Genomic DNA, 23,128 nt, shown 5'->3' on the forward strand with positions numbered 1-23,128 from the left:
AGATTGTTGTTGAGTGGCTGTGACAAGACACACACAACTTTATATGAGGATAAAACTCATGGTGCCCTGCCCTCTATTTCACTTAAAGTCTGGAAGAAAAACTTCCCAGATTTGGGCGTAAAAATGAAGAGAAGATGACGTATAATCGAGGCACTCTCTATGTAGAAAGAGCAAAGCTTGGTTTCAACCAGGGACCTTGACGGGTCATTGGCTACAGACCTGGTTCCGCCTGGTTCTCAGCTGCCCAGCCGGATCGGGAACATGGGAAACCTGTAATCGTGCACGCACCCCCTGTGGGCCCGAGGGGAGAAGTGGGCTGCTTGCTACTGAGGTGTTCGCTCAGAGGGCTGCTCTGTCCTGCCTGTCGCCTGGGTGTCCCGGCGACCCACTTTGCAGGTGGGCCCTGAGAGCAGAGAGAGGAGTGTGCGCTTCAGGGCACCTGTCTGGGGATGCACAGGAAACCAGAGAGGCCGAGGGGTTTGGAGTGAAGTCCTGAAGGGGGGTGGGTGGGAGGTGGGGAGGTGATGTGTTGCAGACCAGCCACATGGGCCGTTTCCCCTGAGGGGCAGGAAGGCAAACCCTGCAGAAACAGAGGTCTATTTCCTCAAATGCCAGTGTTAACTCACATGTACTGGTTCCTTCGGGCTTGAGAGTGGAGCGCTGATGTTTTTCTCTGTTCCCACATCATCGGCAGCATGGGTTACTTCGATGTAAGAAGCTGTGCTGGGAATCTAATCCTCACTCATTCCTGTGGAGAACTGTGTTCTCGTGTTCACACAGTCCATCAGCCTTCAGGTGGCCCACAGGGTCAATAAGTTGGGGCTTTTTGTAAAGAAGGAAACACTGTTTTCAAGACAGGGCCTTCTGTGGGGTTAAAGGAGGTCATTACGGGAACCAGATGCTGAAAAGCGTGCTCACAATTCGTCTTGGACTTAACCCTTAGGGTGGTGGAGCCTGAATAACCTCCAACAGGGTGCTCTGGAAATCCGGGGCTCTCAGTAAGTTCTGGTGTGCCGTCTGGCCTGCTCTGTGGTAAGGCTTAGTTTTGGAGAGGTCTGTAGAAAGCGTGTAAGGTGTGTATTGGTTATGTGTGTATTTGTTAAATGGGACAGTCACCTCACCTACGTGGGTTATAAAAATGTCATGTTGTTTATTTTTTAATATGCTCTGCCTTGTTTTTCCAACAACCAGGTAAAGTGACCCCACACATTGGGGTCCTGGATCTGCCACCTGTTTTTGTTGCCTTCTTTGGCTTTTGTTGGGGCCGGATGCACGGTGCCAAATGAAAATAGGAAACCACAGAATTTTTTCCATCTCCACCTGAGCACACCCTGCCCTAATGAGGATGGAGTGGAAGCCTCCCAACATGCACTGCTTTCCCTCTTAGTGGTCATTCTTAAAGAATGTAAATAGACTGATTTAAAAAAAAGGTAATAATAACATTTCAGAAATGAATGTCACCTTATTTGTATAGGTATCGGTAACTTGCATATGGGGTTGAGCCTTTTTCTGCTTGAGCCTTGTCATTTGGTGTATAAGTCATGACTAGAATGGTATAACGAAGAAGAAAAAGGATGTATGTTTTCTTTACCCAGATCTAACCATTGTTAAAACTAGGATACTTCTTTTTTTTGTTTTGTTCTGTTTTGTTTTAGAGAGAGAGGGATGGACAGGAAGGGAGAGAGATGAGAAGCATCAATTCTTTGTTGCGGCACCTTAGTTGCTCATTGATTGTTTTCTTGCATGTGACTTGACTACAGGGGCTCCAGCTGAGCCAGTGACTGTGGGCTCAACCCAGAGACCATAGGGTCATATGTATGATCCCACACTCAAGATAGTGAGCCCCCACTCAAGCTGGCAACCTTGGAGTTTTGAACCTGGGTCCTCAGCATCCCAGGCCAACGCTCTGTCCACTGCATCACTGTGTGGTCAGACGGGGTAGTTCTTTCGGAACTTTCATATGGATACATTCATAGGATTTACTTTGTTTTTGGACAGAATTGGGGGAAAAAAACTAGTTTTGTGTTCTAGGTTTTGAGACTCAATTCTGAGCATATTCCCATCTTACCAAATACATTTGCAGACATGACTTGATAGCAATGTAACATTTTATATACAGAGTACCAAGATTTGTATAATAAATCCCATTGCCTTCTTTGTTGATGATGTAGGTTGTCATCAACATTTTTTTTTTTTTTTTGCAATGATGGCCATCTTCATAGGTTTTTAATGATTCCTTTTTCATGATTTCCTTAGAATAAATCACTAGTAGTTGAGTTGTTGGGGGAAAGGATGAGCATTTTTTACACTTGCCTAATTGTGGGCGGAATCCTTGGCACTTGCCGCGGGGACAGCTGGGTCCCAGATGCCATGAGGTGCCGTACACAGCTAGTTGCTCCTCACGGGATTTGCCCTTGCTTGGTTTGGGGGGGCGGCATTGGTGTTCGTTCTCACTCCATCCTTCCTATGTATTCCTTACATTTCTCATGTAAAAAGATCGACCTGTGTTATAGAGTCTTTTTCACCTCTCTCCCACTCAGAAAGGTGAACCTCAACTCTCCGTTTTTTTTCATTAGGAAATGCTTCCAACAAAAGGTCCACCCCAAGAAAACAGAACACCTAGGTGATCTGCAGGGACCCTCTGAGAAAGCCTGGGGGAGGAAGATGGTGGGTAACTAGGGTGACTGCTTTGTAATGACTAAGCACAGCGCATTCATCCAATTAGACTGCTTCCATCAGGTGCACTCATCCAATCAGACTTTCATCAGGCACACTTATCCAATCAGCCTGGTTCCATCAGTCACGCTCATCCAATCAGACTGCTTTCATTAGGTACACTCATCCAATCAGATCACTTTCATTAGGTACACTCATCCATTCAATCAGGTCACTTCCATCAGTCACCCTCATCCAATCAGGCTGCTTCTATCAGCTCCTCCAGTCAGGCTGCTTCCATTGGTCACGCTCATACAATCAGACTGCTTCGCTTCTATCAGTAGTGGCACATTTATTTTTTTTATTTTTTTATTTTTTTATTTTTCAGAAGCTGGAAACGGGGAGAGACAGTCAGACAGACTCCCGTATGCGCCCGACCGGGATCCACCCGGCACGCCCACCAGGGGCAACGCTCTGCCCACCAGGGGGCGATGCTCTGCCCCTCCGGGGCATCGCTCTGCCGCGACTAGAGCTACTCTAGCGCCTGGGGCAGAGGCCAAGGAGCCATCCCCAGCGCCCGGGCCATCTTTGCTCCAATGGAGCCTTGGCTGCGGGAGGGGAAGAGAGAGACAGAAAGGAAGGGGGGGGGGTGGAGAAGCAAATGGGCGCTTCTCCTATGTGCCCTGGCCGGGAATCGAACCCAGGTCCCCCGCACGCCAGGCCGATGCTCTACCACTGAGCCAACCGGCCAGGGCCACATTTTTTCTTAAAGATTTTATTTTTTAATTTCTTCTTTTGAGAGAGAGAGAGAGAGAAAGAAAGAAAGAAAGGCAGTGGGGAGGAGTGGGAAGCATCAGCTCATGATAGTACATAGTAGTACTTGCTTCTTGTATGTGCCTTAACCAGGCAAGCCTGGGGTGTTGAACCGGCGACCTCAGTGTTCCAGGTCAATGCTTTATCCGCTGCGCCGCCACAGGCCAGGCTCACCGTGGTTCTTGATTCCATGAAGGCGTGAGGCCAAGCATAATGTTTCCTGCCCAGTCTGGACAATGACCCAGCCCTCCTTCACTGGCCTGGCTTTGTAACAGGGACTTGGTGTACGGCTGTGGACTAAGAAGGGCCCAAAACTGAGTGGCTGGCCAGTACAGGACACAGGGAGGCAGGGGGCATGGGTAGGAGCAAGAGTGCATTGGAGGAGCAGTCTTTCAAGTCTTTCTGGATGAGTCTTCCGGGAAGAGGACATTTACTCTGGGATATGCTGTGCTTTTACTGTGTGCTAGGGAGTCCCACCTCCTAAGAGCTTGGCTTGAACTTGGTAACTAATAATGCAAGCTCCTTTTTAAAAAAAATTTTTTTATTAGGTCTTTGTTAACCAGGGATTTGATTTTTATAGCTGAGAAAAGGGTTTTTATGATAGGATCTCTCTCTTCATTCTCTTTTCCCCCTACTTCCTCCTCATGGTTTCAGGTGTGACTTGTTGGCACTCGGAACCGGAACTGGGAGACGTCTCTGCCTATAGAAATAGGACGTAGGCTCAATAGACTTTTATTGAGGGCTTGGCCCTGGGATAAGCTGGACAAAGATTAACGTGATAACATCCTTGTCCTTGACGTGTGTAGTTTAGTGGAGGAGAGGAGAGTCGTAATGTAAACAGAATTGTTTTATTGTGGTAAAAATATCCTTCGCATACACCAACGGAACGAACCATTTTTAAGTGCCCAGTTCTGAGGCCTTACGTACCCTCACATTATTGTATACAAGTGTCACCACCGTCCTTCTCCAGAACTTTTTTGTCTTCTCCAACTTAAACTCTGGGTTTACTGAACAATAACTTCTCATTCTCCCCTCACATGGACCCTTCAGACCACCACCCTTCTGCTTTTGGTCTCTGTGGATTTCACTGCCTCTAGGGGCCCTTAAATAAAGTGGAGTCTCACGGTATTGGTCCTTTTGTGACTGCCTTATTTTATTTGGCTTAATTCCTTGAAGAATTATCTCAAGGTTCATCCACATTATAGCCTGTGTCAAAATTTCCTCCCTGTTCAGGGTGACTAGATACCGACTGTATGAGGTAGACCGCTTTTGGTCTACCCATTCATCTTCGTCAGTAGACACTTAGGTTGCTTCCATGTTTTGGCTTTTGTGAATAATGGTCCTGTGAACCATGGTGGACAGATAATCTGTTCCCTGCATTCCGTTCTTTTGGGTTATCTCTGTAACTGGAATCCCTAGATCAGTGGTAGTCAACCTGGTAGTCAACCAGCTTTCATGGTAGGCAGTAGCGGAGCAACCAAATTATAAATAAAAAGGTAGATTTAACTATAGTAAGTTGTTTTATAAAGATTTATTCTGCCAAACTTAGCGAAAATCCAACATAAAGTACATGGTAAGTAATTATTATTATATGCTTTAACTTGCTATAACTTTGCTTTATAAATTTTATAAAGTAAAGTTACTTCCCTACTTTATAAATCACCATTACTGTGGAACCGGTGGGCGGTTAGAAAATTTTACTACTAACAGAGATACAAAAGTGGGCGGTAGGTATAAAAAGGTTGACTACCCCTGCCCTAGATCATATGGTGGGCCTGTGTTTAAATTTTTGAGGAATCATTCACTGTACTGTTTTTCCACAGTGGCCACACCATTTTACATTTTCACCAGCAGCTCACAGGGTTTTGATTTCTCCACATCCTCACTGACCCTTGTGATTTTATTTTCTTCTGTAAAAAATTATTGATTGATTGATTTTTAGAGAGAGGAGGGAGAGAGAGAAAAACTAATTTGTTGTTCCACTTATTTACGCACTCATTGGATGATTCTTTTTTTTTTATTACAGAGACAGAGAGTCAGAGAGAGGGATAGACAGGGACAGACAGACAGGGACAGAGAGAGATGAGAAGCATCAATCATTAGTTTTTCATTGCGACACCTTAGTTGTTCATTGATTGCTTTCTCATATGTACCTTGACTGCGGGCCTTCAGCAGACCGAGTAACCCCTTGCTCGTGCCAGCGACCTTGGGTCCAAGCTGGTAGCTTTGCTCAAACCAGATGAGCCCGCGCTCAAGCTGGTGACCTCAGGGTCTCAAAACCTGGGTCCTCCGCATCCAGTCCAATCCTCTATCCACTGCATCACTGCCTGGTCAGGCTGGATGATTCTTTTATGTGTCCTGACCAGGGATCCAACCCACAACCTTGGCATATTGGGACACCGCTCTAACTAACTGAGCTACTCTGGCTAGGGTGTAACCTTTGTGATTTTCTTCTTACAACAGCCATCCTACTGGGTGCTAAGAGGTAGCACAGTGGGGTTTTGATTTGCATTCCTAGTGATAAGCAGATGCTGAGCATCTTTTCATGTGCTTATGGACCATTTACATATATTCTTGGGAGAAATATCAGCTCAAGTCTTGCCTATTTTTTAATCGGGCTTTATTTTTGTTGAGGTGTAGGAGTTCTTTATGGATCATCTTTATCCAGTATGATTCAGTGATTTTTCAACCACCAGTCCATGGACTGCTACTGGTCCATCAGAAATTTCATACTGGTCCACGAAAGAGTTAACCACCCTGACATTATATGAAGATCATAGGCCCAGTGACCTTAGTCTAACTTGCCTTATGCTTAGGGTGATGTTTGCCTTAGCGATCCCTGAAATAATTCTTCTATATCACTGGTCTCCAAGTGTAAAAGGTTGAAAACCACTGTGATAATGTGGTTTGCAAACATTTTTTCTCCCACCACTTAGGTTGTTTCTTTACTGTGTTGCTGGTGTCCTTTGATGCACACGAGTTTTTAATTTTGAAGTCCCATCTTATTTATTTTTCTTTTGTTCCCTGTGGTTTGGGTATCCTGTCCAAGAAATCACTGCCAAGTCCAATGACACGATGCTTTCCTCCTCTGTTTTCGTCTAAGTCTCATAGTTTCAGCTCTTAGGTTTAGGCCTCTGATCCATTTTGAGTTAATTTTTATACACTGGGTCAGATTTACAGTTCCAGCTTCACTTTTTAATTTTTTTTGAGGGGGGAGGGAAACTTGTGGCTATCCAGTTTTCCCAGAACGGAGTTGTTAAAGGTAATTTTACTATACCAAAGGCAATGTTTAGCGGCTACCCACAGGAGTTCCTGAGCTGCAGTCCCTGGCACGATGGTGCTGTCTGGCTGGTGCAGGAGGAAGAGGCCCCTATCCTCTTCTGCACTGTGGATAGACAGACAGACAGCCCCACAGGAACCTTCCCGAGCAGAACCTTATATGCCCTGTTTCCTAGAAATCTATGCAGGAGCTGTTTCAGGTTGAGGTCGAGGGAAGGCTTGCTTGGGCTGACATTTCCCATGAGTCTTCAGTTTGTGGTGCTTTTGGTATATGTGTGCGCTTATTTTAGCTATTGGTCACGGTTGAGAGAGTGACCAAGATTTCCTTTTCACACCACTCACAGAACACCCTGCCTGGGCTGTTTCAAAGAAATGTGACTTTGCACATGGCCATCACTGGCGGCGTGCTCCTCAGGGGCCCACAGGTTCCTGTTCTCACACCGGTGCCACGAGCCCAATTCCTTGCACGGTGCTGCTCTGGGACTGAGAGGGTTGCAAGTGCATCCTGCCTCCTTCCGGATGAACTCCAGAGGGAGCAGCTGCGGGTCTGTCTGTGATCCTTTGTGTGTGTGCACAGGAAGCTCAGTCCAGCCCACTTCGTTAGATCTCATTTCCGTTCCGTTGCTGCTCTCTGAGCTCCCGGGTGTCAGGCCCCGTGGGTAGGGGCAGCAGCTGCTGGATGGGTGCCCTCTGCTGGCCCTCCTTTGATCTGGCCGGGGTCTTGGGCAGCGACACAGCAGAGAGGATGAGAGGGGTCCCTGGGGGACAGAGACGAAAGGGGGAGTGTATTATAAATTTCTGCTTGCGTAAGTCTTTTTCTAAATGTAACAAAAGCATTACAAGGCTACTAATCCGTTTAACTACAACAATAAAAGTTTTCTTCAGGAAACATTAAAGTACAAAAGACAGTTCTGACCTGTGGTGGCGCAGTGGATAAAGTGTCGACCTGGAAATGCTGAGGTCGCCGGTTCGAAACCCTGGGCTTGCCTGGTCAAGGCACATATGGGAGTTGATGCTTCCAGCTCCTCCCCCCTTCTCTCTCTGTCTCTCTCTCCTCTCTAAAAAAAAAAAAAAAAAAAGTACAAAAGACAGTTAACTGGGGGGAAATTGTGATGCAAATGAGAAACAGCCAGTTTTCTTGACGTGTGTGTGTGTGTGTGTGTGTGTGTGTGTGTGTGTAAATAAATCAATAAGAAAGACCAATAACAGAAAGCTGAGGATTGGGTATCTACAGACTTGTTGCAGAGGAAGAAAAGGAGAAAGCTTTGTAGAATATGAAAATGTTTATCCTTCCTTAAAATAGGCAAATCAAACAGATGGCAGCCTTAAGTCCGATATTATTAAGGGTACGATGAGTTGGGTGGATGGAAACCACTGATGATGGGAGCTCCCTGACCGTGTGTGTGGACATCTTAATGTAGATGCTTTGTTCTCACAGACCCACTACCAGAAGTGTATCTGCCAGATCTGTACACACACCCTTGCCTAAATCTTGTATTAAAAAATGTTGGGCACAGTTTAAAAGCCCATCAGAGGAGGATAGTCTGTTTCCTTTGAAGGAGGAATACTGAACAGTTCTGGAAACAGGGCTCTTAACCTGTGCTGATGGAGTGAGTAACCTTTGGGCACTAGCGTGAACCGAGGCACAGACAGCATTGTGTTAGAGTCTGTGTGAGAGATGTGTATGCCTTCTTGTGTTTTATATGTGGCGACCACCTCTGAGAGGAGGGTGTGCCTGAGCTGGACACGGAGTCCTCCAGGGAGCCAGAAAGATAGGATGCGGGGTGACAAAGAGATGGGCTTGGTCCTCTGTGCCTTTTCAGTTTTATGCCCTGTTGGCAATAGTGCCTCTTGAAAAGCTAACAGCCCTGAAAAGGGTAATAGAAATAAGTCAGTTGAAAGACGAAGGTCGGAACTATGAAAATTAAGAAACCTGAATTTCAGCTTGGGGTCCAGATCACCAGAATGTCACAGTGAAACCAAAGCACGGGATTCTGAGCTGGAGAGAGGGTGTGCCGTTCTGCGCGGTTTTCTAGGCGCAAGGAAAAATAAAAAGGAAGGGTGCAGATCACAAAGAAGTCCTCGGCAGAGTTGCAGGGTAAACAGCTCCCCAGTGGGACTGGATCCGGGAACTATTTCTATGAATGGAGATGTAAGTCATCTTAGAGAACAGCATTATTTGTTTTGAACATGGATCTTGTGTTAGGCACAATCTTTTTGTTGTTGTTGGTTTTTGTGGGGGTTTTTTCCCCCCGAATTGAGAAGCAGGGAGTCAGACAGACTCCCGCTTGTGCTTGACCGGGGATCCACCCGGCATTCCCACCAGGGGGCAATACTCTGCCATCTGGAGCGTTGCTCTGCTGCAACCAGAGCGATTCTAGCGCCTGAGGCGGAGGCCACGGAGCCATCCTCAGCTCCTGGGCCAACTTTGCTCCAGTGGAGCCTTGGCTGTGGGAGGAGAAGAGAGAGAGAGTAAGGAGAGGGGGAAGGGTGGAGAAGCAGATGGGTGCTTCTCCTGTGTGTTCTAACCGGGAATCAAACCCGGGACTTCGACACGCTGGGCTGATGCTCTACCACTGAGCCAACCTGCCAGGGCCTAGGCACGGTCTTATGTATATTAATTAGCCCATCTGTGGAATGAAGATCTGTCATTACGCACAGTTGAAAAGGACAGTAACTACCCGAGGGGTTGAGTGGCCTGAGATGGGGCTGGTGTGGCCGTGGTAGCGTTGGGAGCCAAGGCAGGTCCTATGTGGCAGCCTGATTCTGAAGAACCCGCTTTGTCTTTTAAAACGTTGTGGCAGTTGGGTAGTTTTTGTTCATCTTGCTTTTGTCCCTTTTTTCCTTTCTTCCCTTCCTTCCTTCCTTCCTTCCTTCCTTCCTTCCTTCCTTCCTTCCTACCTACCTACCTACCTACAGGCAGGGACAGAGAGGAAGGGAGATGAGAAGTCAGCTCACAGTTGTGTCACTTTCAGTTGTTCATTGATTGCTTTCTCATGTGCCTTGACCTGGGGACTCCAGCTGAGTCAATGACCCGTTGCTCAAGTCAGCGACCTTGGGTTCAAGTCACGGCTCAAGCCAGCGGGTGACTGACTCCTTGCTCAAGCTGGTGAGCTCATGCTCAAGCCGGATGAGCCTACACTCAAGCCCTTGACCTCGGGGGGTTTCAAACTTGGGTCTTCAGTGTCCCAGGTCAGCACTTTATCCACTGCACCACAGCCCGGTCAGGCTCTGTCTTTCTTTCCTTTTTTTAAAAATCTATCTTGCCCAGAAGTTCATGGGGCATGTCTGTCAAAATGCAGAACCTTTCTTGGATGGCACCTTTGCACACTTGCTACTCACTTTGAAGACCCTGGAGCACACTGTGGGCTCTAGAAACTTCTCCACCTGGAAAACAGTAGGTGAAGCCCAGGTCTCTGGGTCCAGTAGAAGTCTCTAAAAATCAGTGGAGTCTGTGTGTCCTGCATGCCAATTATTAACCAGGATATTTGATAAAGGGGACACGCCTGCGTGCCAGCCGGCGATAGTGTGCGATGGGAGTGAACAGAGAAACAGCACCAGGGGGAATTCTTCCGGAAACGATGATAAAAATGGAGTGATGCATTTTGTGACGTGTCGCCTCGGGAAGAAGAAAACATGGTGTGCACGCACGGATGTCGAAGAAAGTGCCCCATGTGTTGGCAGTAGTTAGGACACCCACTTAGCAATGCGTGGTTTCTGGGGCTATTTGGGACCTGAGACTGGATGCTGGAATCTTCCCAGGGGAGCATTGGCTGACAACCTCTGCCATTGATGCCACAGTCAGCCGGGTTGATTGGGGAATCGAACCCTGCAGGTTCGAGCTTTGTTCCACCAACCCCAGGGCAAATGACTGGCCTTGGTGCATATAAATTAGAGCTTTTTGAGCTGTATAGAGGGGCCACTCCTGTCCTCAAATGAGTGATGTCATGCCCCAGGGGCCATGCTGGACACTGTAGAGGTTAGGAGTGTGTTTCTTAATGATGGTGACAGGGAAAGAGAAATAGGGGTCATTGAAGTGACGACTTGTATGTAGTCCCAGAGTGTGGGAACTGGGTGGGGTCTTTCTGCGCAAGGTGTCTGGCCTCCTTACCCTGTTCGCCGCAGGGCAGTGAGTTCAGGGCAGGTGTCCGCTGACATTCACCATCCGTTCCGGAGGGGTTGGAGGAAGGGGGGGAGGGTTGAGTCAGCATGCCTCACCTGGGGCCGCTGGCTATTTTTAAACCCTGGGCTGTGTGGTTTTTTTCTCCCTCTGATTCTGAAGCAGCCCTCGCAGCAGGACTGACAGCTTGGTGTGGGGTTCTGACACGGGCCACATACGTAAGGTTGCCTCTCCCTGGGGACACAGGCGGGCTGCGCTGCGCTGCTCCCAGCTGTCCAGCTGGGTTCGGCCAGGTGTCTGTGGTGAGATCTGGAGTGGAAGGCTCTTCCCAAGAGGCTTGCTGGGGCTCACCGCCCTGTTTGCGGTCTGTTCCGTTCATTCAGTCATGTCGGAAGGGATGCAAGGGTCTTAAGGATTGAGATCCTGGAATGCACACGCTGGAGAGGCACAGTGGCTGGTGTCGGGCGGTCGGAGCTGCTGCCTACATGAGAATCGTTCTCAGAGAAACATACTTCCCGGGGCGGTGTGGGAACCTGTGCGGGCTCAACAGCTGTCCTGCTGGGAATGACCTGCAGGACGGCCTGTTGACTGCTCCCGGGGTTTCCAAATGGGAAGCGTCTGAGGAAGAGGAGGGGTCCAGGACATTCCTCAGCCCTTCTGGGGACCGGGCTGATTACAAAGCAGACTGTTGGCCTGTTCTCTGAATGGCAAAGAGTTCTTTGGGCCCATAGTTACTGGGCTTTTAACAGCTGGGTTCTTTTGAATATAATTCAAAATTAGGTTTCAAATACCTGGAACAGGTAGTGTGGGCTTTTTTTTTTTTGAGAATTTATTTTTATATTTAAGAGAGAGAAGAAGGGAGGAAGAGAGAGAGAGAGAGAGAAGCGTCGATTTGTTATTCTACTTACTTATGCGTTTGTTTATTGGTCGACTTGGGTGTGCCCTGACCAGGAATTGAATCCTCAACCGTTGAGTATAGGGACAATGCTCTTAACCCAGTTACATGGCGAGGGTTCTCTTTTAGCCTTTTAATATAGAAATTATTTGCCCGGCTTCGGTTATGTGAAATTCTATGAAATTTCACATACACGTTGACTTTAATGATGGAATAGGACAGCATAGCACCCTATGTCTAATTCCTTCCCTGTTCTGTCTTCCTCACCCCGTCCATGTTCTCTAGGTGTGGAATAAATTGATGGAAAATATTGGGGCTTCAGTTCTGGAATAGTGACGGGAATGGTGCATTTGGAAGTTAGACCTCTGGTTTGAGATTTCGTTTGTGGGATCTTGAGCCAGTCATTGAACTTGATTGATTCTCTAAGTTTGTTTCCTCACTAAAAAAATATAGCTTAATAACATCTTGTTGTAGTGGCATTAAATGAGGTCGGGTCTTCAAAACACCGTATCACAGATGAAGAAATTATGTATTCCCTTTATGGAAGTTTTCATGTGATTTTTCCTTTTCTGAAGATAACCTGATATTGACCTGGTCTTCACTGCATATTCAGACAGCAGCCCACAGTGCTAGCTGCCTTATCAACACTTCTTCCCAGCTGCCCCCCGTAAGGTAATGTGTTCGGGCCTTGGCCAGTTGGCTCAGCGGTAGAGCATCAGCCCAGTGTGTGGAAGTCTCGGGTTCACTTACCGGCCAGGGCACATAGGAGAAGTGCCCATCTGCTTCTCCACCCCTCCCCCTCTCCTTCCTCTCTATTTCACTCTTCTCCTTCTACAGCCAAGGCTCCATAGGAGCAAAGTTAGCCCCGGGCGCTGAGGATGGCTCCATGGCCTTTGCCTTAGGCACTACAATGGCTCCGGCTGCAACGGAGCAACACCCCAGATGGGCAGAGCATCGCACCCTGGTGGGCATGCTGGGTGGATCCTGGTCTGGCGCATGTGGGAGTTTGCCTCCCCGCTTCTAACTTCAGAAAAGTACAAAAAAGCAAAACAAAACAAAAAGAGATAATGTGTTCGAGGGGCACGAACAGGCTATATTTGGGATACACATTGCACTGCATATGGAGACTACTACGCAAAACTAAGCTCTGGTCAGTTTGCCCGGGAGGTGAGTTATGTGTGTATCTGACCATTTGGGTCTGAACCCTGGCTCCACTGACCCTTGTCTCAGATGAGTGATTTATTTAACCTCTCCTTCACCTTGGTCTCCGCCATCTGTAGAATGGGCATCATAATAATTTCTATCATATGAGGTGGTTATAAGTAAACGAGACCTTTTAAAAATGTTGAGGGGCCCAATACCTGGCCTAAGAAACTGCTTGTGGCACGTGGACTCTCGTGATACAATGATTATCCTAATTTTTAATTGTGGCCAGATGTACGTAACAAAATTTACCGCCTGAACCATATATTCGGGTGTACCTTTCAGTAGCTTTGGGTTCCGAGCCCTAGCATGAGACCATGTAAAAGTGAAACCATGTCCATTGCACATCTCTTCATCACCCCCGTCCCCGAGGCCCCCCCGGAACCCTCTAACTCCACATTTTGTTTCTGTGACTTTGACGGATCAAGACGCCATACATATAAGGGGGATCCTCTGGTATTTTTCTTGTTGTGACTATAATTAGGTTCAGTCTTCCCTCTCTCTGCTGTAGCATCCTGGACGCTCACGACTGCCTACTTAAACCCTAGTCATTCATGAATCGTTTCCTTTTTTTTTCTTGTTTTTATTTAATTTTTGTATTTTTCTGAAGTGAGAAATGGGGAGGCAGAGAGACAGACTCCCGCATGTGCCCGACTGGGATCCACCCGGCATGCCCACCAGGGGGCGATGCTCTGCCCATCTGGGGCGTCGCTCTGTTGCAACCAGAGCCACTCTAGCACCTGAGGCAGAGGCCATAGAGCCATCCCCAGTGCCCGGGCCAACTTTGCTCCAATGGAGCCTTGGCTGCGGGAGGGGAAGAGAGAGATAGAGAGAAAGGAGAGGGGGAAGGGTGGAGAAGCAGATGGCGCTTCTCCTGTGTACCCTGGCCGGGAATTGAACCCGGGACTTCTACAGGCCGGGCCAATGCTCTACCACTGAGCCAGCCGGCCAGGGCTCATTTCCTTTCTTACGGAAGCAGGGCACCTCGAAGCACCTTTTCCTCCGTTTGAAGAAGACACCTAGGGGGAAGTGAAAGAGACATAGCTGGCGACGGAGGGCATTAAGTCAGGAAATGACCACTCATCTGTGGCAGAGTGTGGGGGCTCAGTGCCCCCCCCTTCCTCGGATTGGGTGAACATTCAAACGTGCACACACCAGTGGCTCTGGGTGCCTGATTTCCCGATTTGGTGGTGACCTAGACTTTTCTGGCCCATTTTAAACAAAACCCCCGAGGATCGAGTTCAATTGGGAATAGCTTCCCTACTCTCAGTTGGGACACCCTGAAGTTGCTGTAGGCATTGGTGACGTTCATGTCCCAGGTCCCTCCGGCTCCACGTGTGTGAGCAGGCTGCCCAGTTCACCGTGAGGGTAGAGGGGGTCCAGGGTTTGTGGGCTGGAGCCTGAGGGGGCCACAGGGGTGGGATAGCAGCCAAGACTTGGCTTTCCTGTGAATCGCTTGAGAATCAGCTGAGCTTGGTGCTGTGCTTGCTGGTTTTGTTGCTATAAGAGAGATTGGGGTGGAGGGCGGGGAGGGAGGTGCGTGATGTCCCGTGGATGCCTACTCACGTCATGACCCTAGAGTAGCAGGTTGTGTTGTGTATGGGGACCCCCGACTCCCTCTCGGCAGGTGCGCCCTCTCGTCCATCGTACACAGTGGCCAGCTCTGGCTCTTCCTCCAGAAGCTTTGGCTGCAGAGGACGTGCCTCTGCGCAGTGGGGCTGGGCATCCCTCCACTCCTCGGTTCTCTCCTCCCCTCACAGTCCTCCGTTTGTGCGAAGATCGTGCAGCTCCTGGGGCAGAACGAGGTGGACTACCGCCAGAAGCAGGTGGTCATCCTGAGTCAGGACAGCTTCTACCGCGTCCTCACCTCGGAGCAGAAGGCCAAGGCCCTGAAGGGCCAGTTCAATTTCGATCACCCAGGTGACTTGGGGAGTCAAAGGCGTGACGTGGGCTGACGGAGGAGCTGCCTAGTCTCCCATCTGGGGCTGGATTGGGTGCCTTGCAGGGCTCTGAGGGAGGGGCTCCTGTGGAAGGAGTGTTTTTGCAACATCACAACTAAATTCTGGGGGGAGATATGTCCTGAACGAGGGTGACTTTGGGAGCCCATTACTTGAGACCGGCCACACCGACCGACCCTGGCTGTCCTGTCTTCTTGGCCCTAAAGTAGCCTGTCTCGTGGTCCCCGCCACCCCACATTGTGCGGACACACGTGGGTGGGTGTTAAGCTCACGGATAAGCAGAAGGGAGATGGGCCCGGGGTGGCCGCCTGAACGACCCTTGCCCCTTCGACTGCGGGTTCTTTAACTGTTGGAACCGGATCTTGTGGGCATGGTGCCTGCTCCCTCCGCCCCCAGGTTATGAGCAGCTTTCTGGGTTGACACGGACCCGTGTCCAGGACAGCCGCTGGGCTGAGAGGGTGGAGGGGGTGCTCTGGGCCAGGGAAGGACGGTCATGCAAGGAGGAAAGAAATCCACTTGTCAGAGCCTCCTTCATACGTTCTGAGACATTGGTTTGCATTCTGCTTTGGGTGGAAATTTGTTTACTTGTTGGGGGGTGTGTGTAAAGGGAGGTCTGCTTCTCCAGGGTGTGAGATACAGGTTTGTAGGTATGCCCTGTGCGTGGGTAGGGGGGGCGGGAATCATTTCAAAGGGAAGAAACATTTCAGTGGTTTGGTTTCCTTCAGATGCCTTTGACAACGAACTCATCTTCAAAACTCTCAAAGAAATCACCGAAGGGAAAACCGTGCAGATTCCCGTGTATGACTTTGTCTCTCATTCTCGGTGAGTGAGTTTTTCGTGGCATCCCTGCTCCGCGGGTTCCCAGTCACTGTCCTCCCTTCGCCCCTGCCCACAGCCAGCCCTCCGGGAAGGACGGTGACAGCAGCCAGGGTGCCTCTGGGTGTACACGGCTCGGGGCATCACCTGGGCACTTCTTGGAATAGTTTAGACAAGTTACCTGAAAGGGGTGGTTCATGAAGGGGTAGCTGGAACTTCCCTCCGGCCCTCCCTCCCTCCGGCCCTTCCTCCTTCCCTTCCATGGCCACAGGGCTGGGGGAGGAACGAGGTGGTTGAGAGGAAACCGTGAGCCCGTGTTGGAGAGTTCCCAGGATGCCAGGCCTGGGAACAATCCCTGCAGGCGTCTTCCCGACGAGGGCCTGTTTTTGTCTGTCCCATTCTCCATGTAGCAGCAGGTGTTTTTGTTCCAAGGATAAGGACGTCTGTCCTCTGTTTCTGCTTCATGGTGATGGCTCAGACCAGGCAGAGGAGACCCTCACCCTGGCTGTCACCCTGCCCCCCCTTTGCTGGGTCCTCACTGGGGTCTGAGGGCTGTGTCGGGTTGCGTCAGCCCTGTGTTAAGTCTGAGAAGGGGGATCCCCCAGGCGCTCTGCCGTTGCTGCTGACTCCTGTTCCTCGCTGCGCCCGTCTGCTCAGCCCATCCCCTGCTCTGTGCTTGCAGGAAGGAGGAGACGGTCACTGTCTACCCCGCGGACGTGGTGCTCTTTGAGGGCATCCTGGCCTTCTACTCCCAGGAGGTGCGAGACCTGTTCCAGATGAAGCTGTTCGTGGACACCGACGCGGACACCCGGCTCTCCCGCAGAGGTGTGTGTGTGAAGCCTCCGGTGGCCCTGTCGTGGCTTGTGACAGGACCCGGCCCCCCACTCCTCCCTGGGTCTGAAGCCATTGCCCTTCTTGAGATGGCCCTGTGGCCGGCCATGTGATCCAGCTGCATCAGTTCGGTCCCAGGATGTCCTGATGCCCAAATATTTGGTGACATTTGAGAAAGTATCAATCACTTAATGTGTCAACAAAAGAGCCTGTGAACTCACGGAGATGAAATAAGACATGAATGTTCTGGGTTTGCCGGGAAAATGTCTGGTTGGTCGATGCTCAGATCCTTGTGTGAGGGTGTCACAGGCATCATAGTCAAGACGGGAACTGTGGGTAGGACACTTGAGGCGGCAGCACCCCCCAGCTTTCTCTGGTCCCTTTGTTTCCAGAAAGCTTTAGGTTTTGTCACTGTCCTGCTGACTCCAGAGCAAAGCTGGTAGTTCCCTCAAGGTGGGCCTCCCTGAGTGTAGTCCGGCGTCCTATAGACACAGCTACCCATGGATTGGGAGCTGAGCCTGAATTTAGCTCTATAGGGCACTTAGCAGAGAGCATGGGAGGCTGCATGGAGGAGGTGGCTGGAACTCGGATGTAGTGGCTGTGATAAAAGAGGCAACCCACAGAGGTGCGCAGTGCAAACTTGCACGCGCGCACACACACACACACACACACACACACACAGGAGGGGGTTGTGTGAAGTTTGTTTCACTATCTGGACTACAGGCGGGCCTGTCATTGTCCTCACAGTGGGTGAGGCGTGAACAGCTGACTCGGGCTTTGCGTGGAGATGCAGGAAATGACAAGGTCGGCTCCCCTATCACGGAGCAGCCCCTGGCAGATCAGATTTGGTGAGTTTTCCAGCTCAGAGCCTCCTGACCTCAGCGTCTGGGAAACGTGCCTGGTTCATGAAGCAAACCCGCAGCCAGTTCAGTTCCATAGTCTGATTGCGAAAACTCCTTGTGGAACTGGCAGAGTGGGGAGAAGCGAGCCCTGGGCTTTGCCTCCCAAGTACTCCCGGGAGCCCTGCTGTTGGTTGGCGTTTGACTTCTGCTCCGGCGGGGGGTGGGTGGGCTGGGACTGGGATGTAGGGGTCTGGGAGGACAGAGCTCTCTGATGGAGAAGGCTGGGGGTCTGCATTCTGTCTCCGCAGACATCCAGCAGGCTTTGCGACACGGGCGGCTCTCGTGACCTCCCAGGTGCGGTTCCTTTCTGGATGCTTGCTAGAAGACAGGTTGTTAGGGTCGCGACTCTGTCTAGGAGGAGTTTGGTGGCCTTTTTTGATTGAGGCCCAGCCCGACAGTCCCTCATGCATCTGCCCTAGTGCCCGGCTTACCACCTTAGATCCCAAACCTGGGTCCTGCCTGTGTTGGCTCTGTCTCGGGGCTGTGTTAGCGTGCACGTTAAGGACACAGCACAGCATGAGGCACGAGAGGAGAGGACTCACTCAAGTCCTGGTTCCACCGTTCAGTAGCTGGGTGACCTCGGGCAGACTCCACTTTAACTTCTCTGCACTTTGTTTTCCTGTTGGTCATATGGTGGCGGTTGGTCCTCCCGGGACAGACGTGACACGGGAGGCGTAATGCGGGTAAAATGCCCGGCGCAGCCGTTGGTCGAGGACTGTTGGTGGTGCTGACTGGAAATCACTTGGCCCGAGGTGGTAGATGTTGTTCTGTGGGGATGGGTTCTCAGGGTTGGTGCCACCGTGAGTCCCGCAGGTGGCATGGAAGTGCCGGAGGAGGGGGACAAGGGCTGTCGTGGTTTTGTCCTTGGGAATCAGGTAAATCTCTGCTTTGCATCCGAGCAGATAGTTGTGGTGGAGGATGAAGACAAAATCCTCCCTTTTGTGAAGTGGGTGAAAGGTGGGGATGGTGGCCCCCTGGGGGTTCCATGGGCTCCCCAGCCCCGCCTTCCCGATGCTGGCTTGTGTCACCCACCGGCAAGTCCCTTCCCTGGCGGTCTTACGGGACTTTTCCACCCGCTGTTTCTGCACATTCATTCTCCGTCCACGTAGGAATCTGGGCATGCCTGGCATGTGCTCTGGTTGGGAGTGTGCATGGTAACGAGGTGGGGGTGGGGGGTTAGTCAGGAGCAGCTGTTGGGCACGAGGACATTCCTGCAGACTTAGCTCCCTAGTTTTATCTGTCTGTGTGCCACAGTCTCGTGTGGGAGGGGAGCCTGCTTTTGAGTCGCGCGGCCTCCTGTCCGCCCATGGGGTCCTCCTGTTACTCAGTCTCACCCGCTGTGGATCTGAGGACCAGAAAGAACCCAGATAGGGACCTGCGACACCACCTTGTTGTCTCTCCTGCTGTTACTCTGTGCCCAGTTCCCATAGAGTCAGGGCGCAGCGGCCTTGATGCTCTGGTCTTTGGCTTGAGTAACCCATTTCCTTCATTGAGTCTTTTTTTTTTTTTTTTTCTGAAGCCGGAAATGGGGAGAGACAGTCAGACTCCCACATGCGCCCAACCGGGATCCACCCAGCAGGCCCACCAGGGGCGACACTCTGCCCCTCCGGGGCGTCGCTCTGCCACGACCAGAGCCACTCTAGCGCCTGGGGCAGAGGCCAAGGAGCCATCCCCAGCGCCCTGGCCATCTTTGCTCCAATGGAGCCTTGGCTGCGGGAGGGGAAGAGAGAGACAGAGAGGAAGGAGAAGGGGAGGGGTGGAGAAGCAGATGGGCGCTTCTCCTATGTGCCCTGGCCGGGAATTGAACCCGGGTCCCCCGCACGCCAGGCCGACACTCTACCGCTGAGCCAACCGGCCAGGGCCTCCACTGAGTCTTAAAGTGAGTTAGTTGACTCAACATTCTGTGTTTATTCTGGGTCCTTTCGCGTCGTGCCCGTGGCTTTGGCTGAGCAGAAGTAGCGCGGTGGCATTGGAAGGGCCGAGGTGGACGCCACGCTGGGAAGGTAGGTGGGCGTGCGGTGTCCTGCCCTTGACCCGCCTCTGCCTGGGCCTGTCCTGGCACAGTCATGCTGGGTCATGGTGACAGCTGCCAGCGTGGAGTCCCTGGAGTTTGTGCTACGTGCCAAGGGCTTGTTCAGACTCTGTCCTTGGTTTGGCCCTGTGTCCTGACGGCCGAGGAGGAAGCTGTGACCTGCTGGCCTGTGCTGCCATCCTGGATGGGGGAGGCTCCCAGCCTGGTCATGGTGACAGCCCCATGGAAGGACGCTGGGCAGAGGACGTGGATGTGCCTTTAGATGTTCTGTGTTCCCAGTGTCTGGGTGACATTCTGACCCTTTCCTGTTTCCTGTTCCAGGGTAGAAATGGTAGGATGAGTCTTCCCGTCCTCCGTGTGTGTGTGTGTGTGTGTGTGTGTGTGTGTGTGTGTGTGTCTTCTGCTGACCCCTCCTGCACTGCACCCAACCCCCACCTTTCTAGCTGCTGTGCAGCTCCTGGCTCTCAGCTGGGCCCCCCAGTCCTGAAGCTCCCCGCCTCTGCTGTCGCCATTGTCATCACAGGAGCGCAGGCTTGTTGTGCACGAGCTCTGTGCCAGCCACTGTGCCAGAGAGCTTTGTGCCCATCACCTTGCATCCCTCAGCAACAGCTGTGTGCGGAAGGGGCCACCACTGTCCATCTGTCCTGCGGTGAGGAGATGTGAGCGTCACAGAGGTGGGGTACGCTTGTCTGAGGCCGCAGAGCCCATTGTTGGGGGTGGGGGGGGTCAGGACTTAACTCCGGAGCGGTTTTGCCCCCGTTGCTCTGGATGGTAGAGCAAGAAAAGCTGCGTCTGGGGTTCTGCGCAGAGTCAGGGTGACCTCCCTGCCTTGTCCCTGCCTGCTCCGCCCTCCAGCGTGTGACAGGAAGAGCTGTCAAGTGTGCAAGTCCCCGGGGGCTGCAGGCGTGGGCAGATGGCAGTGTGAGCGCACGCTGGGCGAGGACGGAGGTCCCTGAGGGCCAGCGCGTCCGTGGTGGTGAGAGCAGGTCTTGTGAAACGCCTGGGTGTCGGCTCCCGCAGGGCTGTCAGCGGAGCTGCCGGGAGCAGGTGTGTTTGTTTTGTCCCTGCTCAGATAGCCTTTTGCTCCGGCTTCCTCTCCTGTGTGGCCTTTATCTGGAGACGTGTGAAGGATTGGTGACCGCTCGTGCCAGAGCTCTGAGAACCGGTGGCATGGAGCCCTGTGGGACAGCTGGGGTGGCCAGGGCAGAGCCGGGGTCAAAATGCCTGACCTGTGGTGGCGCAGTGGATAAAGTGTCGACCTGGAACGTGGAGGTCACCGGTTCAAAACCCTGGGCCTGCCTGGTGAAGGCACATATGGGAGTTGATGCGACCTGCTTCTCCCCCTTCCCTCTCTCTCTCTTATCTCTAAAATGAATAAATAAAATCTTTTAAAAAAACTTTTTATAATGCCTCAAGGCACAGGTCATTTCCTGGCTGGGGACAGCCCGTGCTGGGCTGGGTGGGCAGTCCGAGGGGTTGTGAGGCAAGTCCTGGCCATTAGGGACCAACTAACTGTGGATCTGCGGAGCTCATGTGGGAAGGGCTCTTGGTAAACTGAGGAGCTGGGGAAAGTCGGGGATGGCAGTGGCGGTTCCTGCCTGGACTGTGGTCCTGACCACACTTGAGCCACCTGGTATCACTGGCCCTGGGCCAGCCTGGGTCACTGCTACGATACACACCTGCTCTCCTGCCCCTGCTCACGCTCGCATGTGTGTGCGTGAACAGGATTGTCCTGTCATGGCTTTCCAGAAATCCACTCACAAGTATTCTCTGTGTTTGTTTGGGGTTTTTTTTTTGTATTTTTCTGAAGCTGGAAACGGAGAGAGACAGTCAGACAGACTCCCGCATGCGCCCGACCGGGATCCACCTGGCACGCCCACCAGGGGGCGATGCTCTGCCCCTCTGGGGCGTCGCTCTGCCGGGACCAGAGCCACTCTAGTGCCTGGGGCAGAGGCCAAGGAGCCATCCCCAGCGCCTGGGCCATCTTTGCTCCAATGGAGCCTCGGCTGCGGGAGGGGAAGAGAGAGACAGAGAGGAAGGAGAGGGGGAGGGGTGGAGAAGCAGATGGGCGCTTCTCCTGTGTGCCCTGGCTGGGAATCAAACCCGGGTCCCCCACATGCCAGGCCGACACTCTACCGCTGAGCCAACTGGCCAGGGCCCCCTGTGTTTGTTGATGTGGGTCTCACCCCCACACTTGAGTCTGTGTGGGTCTCACCCCACACTTGAGTCTGTAACCTGAGAACGGTTGGGAGGCTCCAGGGGCCGCCGAAAGGGGGATGGATGGGATGCCAGTTTGGGGTATGGGTGGGATGAGGTGAAAGATTTCACAGCTTGTGCTACTAAGGTTTACAGTGACGTCTGCAGGGAGGGGCTGCTTTGATAGACTCACCCTCCATGCCCACTGCTGAGTTTGGGGATGCAGTGGCTTGGGGAGACCAGGGAACCGTGGTGGACCCAGGATTCTGGTCCCTTAGGTGGCCAGACCCTTTTCCATTTTGGATAAAAGACGCTGTTTAAAAAGGTGTTGGAATGTTCCTGAATAACACGGCCCAGGAGGAAGTGCAACGCGGGGACTCTGGCTCCATCTGGGCTGCTCCCCGGGGCCAGCCCGTCATTCCCGACACCATGGTTTTCTGTTTGCAAACCTCCTCCGCATATGAGCCAAGCGGGCATGGCCCACCTGCTTCTCCTCTGCAGGGCCTGGAGTGGGGGGTGGAGCAGGGTGAGAACAGGTGGGCAGGCACTTCAGCAGAGGGTCCTGGGACTGTGCACAGGTACAGGGGACAGTCCCGGCAACATGCCTGCTTCTCCAGGAAGCCCCGCCACCTTGTGGGCCAGCCTGCCGACTGCTGTGAGCTCTCTCGCACTAGCTGGCCCCATAATGGTTCACACTGCAGCTTACTGGGTGGGGTCAAACGCTGCTTGACCCAGGAAGCCCAATGGACAGTCTCTGCCTCAGAGAGCATCATGTCGTGGCCAGACTATACTGCTGCATGTCATAGAAACGGGACTGATTTTTCCCTAAAAGCTGCTACCGGGAGCTGCTCTTGGTCACGTCTCAGGACCCAGCGTGGGGCCCCTCTGGCCTCGTGTGAAGGCGAACATGTGTTGGCTCCAGCATGATCTCTGACTCCGGTTTTTCCTTCTCTTCCAGTGCTAAGGGACATCAGCGAGAGAGGCAGGGACCTGGAGCAGATCCTTTCTCAGTACATCACGTTTGTTAAGCCCGCCTTTGAGGAGTTCTGCTTGCCGGTGAGCTGCGTTCTTGGTTTGTTGTTGTTGAATGTGGAATTTAAAATTTCGTCACACACACAAAGATCTGTACGTGGTTCGAAGCTCACAGGTCTCTTTTTTTTTTTCTGTTTTGTATTTTTCTGAAGCTGGAAACGGGGAGACAGTCAGACAGACTCCTGCATGCGCCCGACCGGGATCCACCCGGCACGCCCACCAGGGGGCGATGCTCTGCCCATCTTGGGGTGTCGCTCTGTTGCATCCAGAGCCATTCTAGCGCCTGAGGCAGAGGCCACAGAGCCATCCCCAGCACCCGGGCTATCTTTGCTCCAATGGAGCCTTGGCTGCAGGAGGGGAAGAGAGAGACAGAGAGGAAGGAGAGGGGGAGGGGTG

At 51.9% G+C, this 23,128-nt stretch overlaps 1 protein-coding gene across 1 annotated transcript in view; it reads left to right on the forward strand.

Annotated features, from left to right (window-relative positions):
- The window catches only part of UCK2 (uridine-cytidine kinase 2), a 58,582-nt gene that overhangs the window by 31,816 nt on the left and 3,638 nt on the right, over window positions 1–23,128 (forward strand). The window contains exons 2-5 of the mRNA XM_066261036.1: window positions 14,726–14,885; window positions 15,649–15,745; window positions 16,422–16,564; window positions 22,659–22,756. Of these exons, the coding sequence (XP_066117133.1) occupies window positions 14,726–14,885; window positions 15,649–15,745; window positions 16,422–16,564; window positions 22,659–22,756 (498 nt within the window). The remainder of the gene's footprint in view (window positions 1–14,725; window positions 14,886–15,648; window positions 15,746–16,421; window positions 16,565–22,658; window positions 22,757–23,128) is intronic.

This window comes from Saccopteryx bilineata, chromosome 2 (genome assembly GCF_036850765.1).
Source record: "Saccopteryx bilineata isolate mSacBil1 chromosome 2, mSacBil1_pri_phased_curated, whole genome shotgun sequence".
NCBI classification, from domain to species: domain Eukaryota; kingdom Metazoa; phylum Chordata; class Mammalia; order Chiroptera; family Emballonuridae; genus Saccopteryx; species Saccopteryx bilineata.